General features: G+C 34.8%; 2 protein-coding genes across 5 annotated transcripts; both read left to right on the top strand.

The window, feature by feature from the left end:
* Window positions 1-342: 342 nt before the first annotated feature.
* On the top strand, window positions 343-3,446 carry LOC100800137 (two-pore potassium channel 1). Of its 4 annotated transcripts, none has more exons than XM_006595630.4 (4): window positions 343-478; window positions 1,423-1,501; window positions 1,722-2,675; window positions 2,774-3,446. In XM_006595630.4, exons 1-4 carry the CDS (start codon window positions 358-360, stop codon window positions 2,922-2,924), a joined length of 1,305 nt encoding a protein of 434 aa, XP_006595693.2. In that variant the 5' UTR covers window positions 343-357; the 3' UTR covers window positions 2,925-3,446. The 4 variants fall into 4 exon arrangements, with proteins under 4 accessions (XP_006595693.2, XP_003544657.1, XP_014622030.1 ...); XM_014766544.3 differs by having other exon boundaries at window positions 399-478; window positions 1,423-1,460; XM_003544609.4 differs by lacking the exon at window positions 1,423-1,501 and having other exon boundaries at window positions 349-478.
* Window positions 3,447-4,884: 1,438 nt separating this feature from the next.
* LOC100799081 (cysteine synthase 2) lies at window positions 4,885-7,286 on the top strand. Its single transcript, XM_003544606.5, has 6 exons — window positions 4,885-5,223; window positions 5,303-5,377; window positions 5,812-5,955; window positions 6,068-6,460; window positions 6,552-6,787; window positions 6,930-7,286. Exons 1-6 carry the CDS (start codon window positions 5,017-5,019, stop codon window positions 7,150-7,152), a joined length of 1,278 nt encoding a protein of 425 aa, XP_003544654.1. The 5' UTR covers window positions 4,885-5,016; the 3' UTR covers window positions 7,153-7,286.
* The last annotated feature ends 166 nt before the right edge of the window (window positions 7,287-7,452 follow it).

The following is a 7,452-nucleotide window of genomic DNA, read 5'->3' as shown; positions in this document are numbered from 1 at the left end:
TTTTTTACTTATTTTAATAAATCTTTTAGTGTGTCTTATCTAAATAGGTTCCTTTTGTCTCATTTTAATAATTTTTATTATTAAATTCTTAAAATAAATATCATTTAATAAAATCTTACTGTTAAATAAAATTTAATTAAACAATTTATAGTCGGCAGTCATCCATGAATAAATGGGAAACCATGTCGTTTTTCTTTTCCGACAACAAGCCTTAAAAAAGAAGTCAAAATATGGTTGAAACTCGAAAGAACAACTGCCAAGTGGGGCGCATATATGGAACTTATTTTTTGTCCTTTTCAAATAATTTATTTATTTATATATTAAATAAACAAAATCTCTTTAACGCGGAATTGATTCATGATTAATTATGGAGAAGCTAGATCATATGGGATCACTTGCATTGAATCACAAGCTTTCAGAAGCCTTTGCCATACTCATATCTCATCTCCTTCAGCAACAACAACAAACCACTTCAAAGGTTAGAACTTTCCTCGCAATTACGAATTACATTTGTTGTTATTGTGATGGGTTTGCTTTCCTCTTGGCTTCTTAGTTCAACACATGTCTTTCTCTTACTATCTCGATTCATAATTGATTGGAATTTCCACTGCTTATTGTTTCGTTTGAATTCTCTTTTGCCTGTTAACTTCCTATTGATTAGTCATCCATGACCTTTAAATTTTTCTGATTTATTCTCTGTAAAAAATGTGTCTTAGATTGAACTTGTGTAGCACTGCTGCTATTTCTGGAAATTTAATGCTCCTTGACATGAACTGCAGTTGGATAAGTCTTTCACATGATCAACCTTTAAGTATTAACTGTTGTCCTCAACTCTGATCCACTTTGTTAATTTAGTTTCTCCAAAATTTGATGCATCATTATTGTCTTAAGTCTTAGTCACGGAGGTTTTTTTTTTAACTTTTAGATTGTGATCTTGAACCATATTTCATTTCTTTCGGATGGCTCTTGCAAGTTGCGATTTTGAAGGCATACACCCCGACTTGTTTGTGTAATTTTGGGTCACTGTTGTTGGTAACATTTTTGTCTTGGAGGATTGCCCCTGAATAGAGGAAAATACTTGTCATGGTGAAATTCTGTTAGATGACTAATGGCCCTTTGATTCTATTTTTTTTGTAATGAGAACTAAACTGGGAATGTTCAATATGATTAAGCTGATGTAAGTTTCATTAGAATTTGAATGGATTTGAATTTGGAGTTAAGAAATTGAGAGGTAAATAGGAAGTCCTAGTTCACTAGTTGCGTTTGCTCTATGATTTTTTTTTTTGGCATGTAGAGCATAATGGGCAAAGTCATTGTATTTCAATGCTATTATGCTACTTTTATGGCCTATTAGTTATTTTGCTTACAAAGTCACTAACTCAGAAGAAATGGATGCATTTTCTGCCTTTTCTTTAAATGAAGGCACACAATTGAGGAGATCCATATGGCTCGTATCAGTTGTAAGTGATGATCCAAACGATTTCATTTTGCATTTGTGGTGGTAAGCTCGAAGTAGAACTTGGATTGATCTCTGGCACCTATTATAGTATATATTTGAGCATACTAGTTTATTTTTTTGTGAAAGCTCTTTGGATGAATTTATGTTTCATGCTTCATCATTTAAATACTTAAAAGTCTAATAATGGCTTATAGATGTTCATTTACATCCCTTTCTTATTTGACTGATGTTGCTAGTTTGAACTGTTTTGCAATTGAATCAGGTCCTATATTGCAGATCCTTGTTTTCTAAATTCCTCTGCTGTGGGTAAAGGAGCCTATATGGCCAACAACGGTGTAAAGGAGCCCTTGCTGTGGGTATCACTTGATGCGACTCAAAAGACTAAACAGCAGCTAAACAAGAGAAGCCTCCTCCGTTTTAGAAGTGCTCCTCACGCAGAAATTGTTCCTACTGAGACAAATGGCAATGAATCAATTCCCCATAGTGCGTCCATATTTCAGAATTTACATCCAAGCTTTAAAAGAGTGGCTATCTACCTTGCAGTCTATTTAGGTGTTGGTGCTTTAATCTTCTACCTTGTCCGGAACCAGATTAAGGGGCAGAAAACAGATGGAATTCTTGATGCTTTGTACTTTACAATTGTGACAATGACAACTGTTGGATATGGAGACCTTGTGCCAAATAGCCACCTTACAAAACTACTTGCATGTGCTTTTGTTTTCTCTGGGATGGCATTGATTGGACTAATTGTAAGCAAAGCAGCAGACTACTTAGTTGAGAAACAGGAACTTTTGCTAGTTAAAGCCATGCGCATGCACCAAAAAGTTGGTTCAACTGAAATTTTAAGGGAGGTTCAGACCAATAAAACAAGATACAAATTATTTCTAGTCTTTTTCCTTCTTTTGATTCTCATCATCGCGGGGACAATTTTTTTGGTCACAGTTGAGAAATTGGATGTTATTGATGCATTCTACTGTGTTTGTTCTACAATTACAACCCTGGGTTATGGGGATCAAAGTTTCTCAACTCAAGCAGGAAGAATATTTGCTGTGTTTTGGATATTGACAGGTACTATTACTTTAGCTCAGCTTTTCCTCTACATTGCTGAGCTAAACACTGAAATCAGACAAAAGGAACTTGTCAAGTGGGTACTTACAAGGAAAGTGACCAATTCAGATTTGGAGGCTGCAGATCTTGATGTGGATGGGACTGTGAGGTTAGTTGAACATTCTTTCAAAGTCATATATATTGTTATACTATCAATTATAAACATGTCTTCATTCATTTTTATGTCTTTTGTTTTGTTTCTCATAGGGCTGCGGAATTCGTTATTTATAAGCTCAAAGAGATGGGGAAGATTAGTCAAGAAGATATATCACTTGTGATGCAGGAGTTTGAACAGCTTGATGTTGATGATTCTGGCACACTATCAACTTCTGATATAACTCTTGCTCAGTCATCTTAGACTAAAACATTACATTGCACCAAGTTGGTGCAGAGTGTTCTTATTTTCCACTTTGATCACGTAATGCACACCACACCAGAGCTTTGATGAGGATGGAAAATCTGAAATTTCTTGAACGGATAGGCGTTTATTGGTCAGTCTCATGCTATCGAATTATTGACTACTTGATCAAGGAGCTTCTTATACATATCATGTAAGTATATAAGCTTAAAAGTTTACACTTCAGTTCAGAGTCTTTTGTATTTTACAGCTTAATATACATAGATGAACTCGGAACATTCAATTCAAAACACACTATCCTCCTCCTTAGTTTACACTTTTTCTTCGATCAAGTAGAATGAGCTCGGGGCACGGATTCGGAGGTTATTAGATGTAATTTTTTTGGGTGGGTGTTAACACAAAAAAATTGAGAATGTGTTACATCAATGCATTTGGATTGTGCCAGCAAAACTAGGTCATGAACAAAATTTTATTATTTCTTCAATTTTTGTTAATATAAATACAAGTCCAATCTTATCATCATTACATGAACAAAAATTAAATATATTTTTATTGCTCCTTTTCTCTCTTTTGTCAATTATTTTATACTTTTAATTTTTTTGAAAACAAAAGAAATTTTTATTATTTTTTTATTGTTCATAAATAATAGCTAACAAAAGTGTCTTTGACAAATCACTTTTGTATAATTAATTACCAAAATCACGTTATTAGAGTAGTTTAATAGTGTGTTTGGAATATGTTATAACATCATGTTCATTCCAAAATTCACATAAATGATGCATAAGCTACTTGATTTTGCTTTAGATGAATGTGGAAAGAGAATAATAATCCACATTGCAAAAATTATTCCAAACATGCACTAAAAGCATGTTTGAATTAACGCTTATAAGACATTATTTAAGTTTATGGACCAAACATGACTTTTGCATTAACCAAGATATTTGGATGTTTATTGAAAACATAATTCTAAATTGTGGACTTAAGTCTCCTTGAAGCATTGGAAAGTAATTTTTGAATCAAGTTTGACTAGAGTCATAAAATTGGTTCAAAATCCACTCTTCCTTAATGTTAATTTTGTCCCAATGAATAGCAAGGCAAAGCACATTTTTTTATTAAAACAAAACTCACGTTACTGCATACTCGCATTTACTTAAAATCAAGTCAAATAAACATATATCCAAATACGCACTCTAAGTATAGTAACTTGCTTGATCCTATTGTGTTTTGATCACATATTGGTTTGAAACAAAACAAAAAGTTATTTATTCAAAATAAATTTATCTAAACATGCACTAATTTTGAAAACTTGTAACCTTGATGATTAAATAGTACAATTAGTAAGGAAATGATATGTAAAAGACTTTTTCGTCATAGAGATAATTTCGATGTGAAGGTCTAAAGGATGAATTTTAGTAGTAGGATTTTAAAAGGTGAATAAGTATCTTTCATCCAACTCGATCGTAAAATATTAGAAAGGAATCAGGAAAGTTATTGGTACGAGGAATAAACTAAACAAGATTTCCAATTAGGTTGTTCGAAGAGATTAAATTATCAAAAAAATTGATAAATAAATATTTCATACAAATAACACAATATCCAAAAATTAAAAATTTAGCTTTAAACGTTTTTTTTTACGAAAGCTTTATGAGGTTAATACTTAGTCCCGAGTAACAGATGAAAATTTGTGCTATTATTCATTGTTGAGCAACTATTAATAGTGCACAAAAATTATAAAAGTAAAGATTGGATCAATTTGACCCCCAAAAATGTTTTTAAATTTCCTTTTAGAATTGTTTAAAGTTTTATATTTAATTTTCTAAAAAGGATTTTTTCGTAAATAATAAAAAAAAGACGAGATTTTTTTTTTTCAGAATCTTATGTGGTAGAAGACTTTTATTTTCTAAAAAAAAAAAATCAAATTATTATAAAAATTAAGCATAGGTTAAAGTTGTCTAGTTGTTATCTACGATTTGAAATTAAGCATATGAACTCCCTTTAAGATTTGAAATTAAGTGGGCCAGCAGAAAAGGGAGGCCCAATAACTTAGATGGGTTGGGAATGAGGGTAGTGGCGAGACAGTGAGAGGGTGGAAATGGCGGCTGTGGCAGCGAGAAGCACAGGCAGCGTTGGTGTTGGTGCTGTCATCTTCATCTCAGTCGCTCTCACCACTTATTTCATCTCGAAAAAGAAGAAGAAGAAGAAGAAGGAATCCAGGAAGAAGAAGAAGGGACTGGTGGACGCCATAGGCAACACTCCTTTGATTCGGATCAACAGCCTCTCCGCCGCCACTGGTTGCCAAGTAACTATGTTCTCTATGATCACTTCACTTCCATTCTCTTTTCCAATTCTACTCTCAACCTATTTTTATTTCTCTTCAGATTCTCGGCAAGTGCGAGTTCTTAAACCCCGGAGGCAGCGTCAAAGACCGCGTTGCTGTTCAAATTATTCAAGAGGTTAAACAACTGCTCTCACATCTTCTATTATTCACTGTTTTTCATACAATTATCAGAATTGCTTTCTCTGTGATGGAATGTCAATTATTCATTCATTCTCAATCTGATATACATATACATGTACCACCTATACAATCACTCTAAATATAATTGCCTCAATTATGTTATTTTCACCTAAGCATATGCTATGTTTACTTAAATACTTACATGATATGCACAACTTGCTGCATGATATGAAGATATCTGGAATCTGCTTGATAACACACATGATATAAATTATGAGTTCTACATCATGTAGAATAAGAAGTTTAATGTGATATTTAAGTCATGAGGCTCTCCAACCTGATGAACTAGTCTTTTGAGTTGGACTTTCCTCTTATGCTTAAGTCATAACAGTATCAGCCTTAAGATTGTCCCTATGATTGATTGCGCAGGCTCTAGAATCTGGCCAGCTACGTCCAGGTGGAATAGTCACTGAAGGGAGTGCTGGAAGCACTGCCATTAGCATTGCCACTGTTGCTCCTGCCTACGGGTGCAGGACCCATGTGGTTATACCAGATGATGCTGCCATTGAGAAGGTATTTTATAATGGTTTTAATGTAATCATGTAAATTCTGTTATGAAATCTAGCCATAAACCTCTAAGATTTTGTGTACAATTGATGATTGGCTTGCGTGAATCAACCTTCAGTCTCAAATACTTGAAGCCCTTGGGGCAACTGTTGAAAGAGTGAGACCGGTGTCCATCACCCACAAAGACCATTTTGTCAATATTGCAAGAAGACGGGCATCTGAAGCAAATGAGTTTGCATTGAAGCGTAGAAATTCACAACAATTGAATGGCAAGGAGGACACCGAGAAAATAAATGGTTATGAATCTAATGGATGCAATTACAGCTCTCTGTTTCCTGAAGATTGTCAAGGTGGCTTTTTTGCTGATCAGTTTGAGAACCTAGCGAACTTCAGGGCCCATTATGAGGGTACAGGGCCTGAGATTTGGGAACAGACCAATGGAAAGTTAGATGCATTTGTTGCAGCAGCGGGTACCGGTGGTACTGTGGCTGGTGTTTCTAAGTTTCTTCAGGTTTACCACATCCCCCCTTCCTCCAGGTTGTAGATGTTCTCATTTTGAGTGTGAAAGTTATCTGAGTTATTTCTGGTTCTATGTTCAACAGGAAAAGAATCCAAACATCAAGTGCTTCCTCTTAGATCCTCCTGGCTCTGGTTTGTTTAATAAGGTAACCAGGGGAGTGATGTACACCAAAGAGGAGGCGGAAGGAAGAAGACTCAAGAATCCATTTGACACTATAACAGAAGGAATTGGAATTAACCGGATAACAAGGAATTTTGCAATGGCAAAACTTGATGGGGCCTTTAGAGGCACCGATAGGGAAGCTGTTGAAATGTCTAGGTTGTTGCTTACTCTTTTGTAAACCATCCTACTTTTCTTATTTTTAGCGGTTTTTTGTTCTTTTGTGTCAAACTGGAAGAAATGATGAAATGAAGTGATGCCAGACTGAATGTTTCACCAACTGTTGTTTTGGATGTATCAGGTTTCTTTTGAAGAACGATGGTCTCTTCCTTGGGAGTTCTTCTGCAATGAACTGTGTTGGAGCAGTTAGAGTAGCGCAAGCAATTGGCACTGGTCACACAATTGTAACCATTCTCTGCGACAGTGGAATGAGACATTTGAGCAAATTCTATGATGCTGAATACTTGTCTCAGCTTGGTTTGACACCGAAAGCAATTGGTTTGGAGTTCTTAGGCGTCAAGTGAGAAGGTTTCTTCAGAGTTTAAAATTTTAATGCCACTGCCTTGGAAGAGAGTGGCCACCTAGAAGTTAGAACTGAGGGTGTTGTAGTTATTGATATAGAAGATATTACACTTACTAATACAATGTTTTGGGGATATTACATGGCTCATTCTTTGTTAGTCTTTCATGGTTTATTGATTTATTAACTAGGCCAAGATGACCAAATTGTTGTGAACTATAAATATATTCAACTCTAACTATTTCAGTACGGGGATGAATTAGGCCTGCGGTCTTCGTTTTGAAATTAATGAAGCTGGAAATAG

Source organism: Glycine max, chromosome 14, assembly GCF_000004515.6.
Source record: "Glycine max cultivar Williams 82 chromosome 14, Glycine_max_v4.0, whole genome shotgun sequence".
Taxonomy (NCBI): Eukaryota; Viridiplantae; Streptophyta; class Magnoliopsida; order Fabales; family Fabaceae; genus Glycine; species Glycine max.
This window is presented reverse-complemented; position numbering and strand designations above follow the sequence as displayed.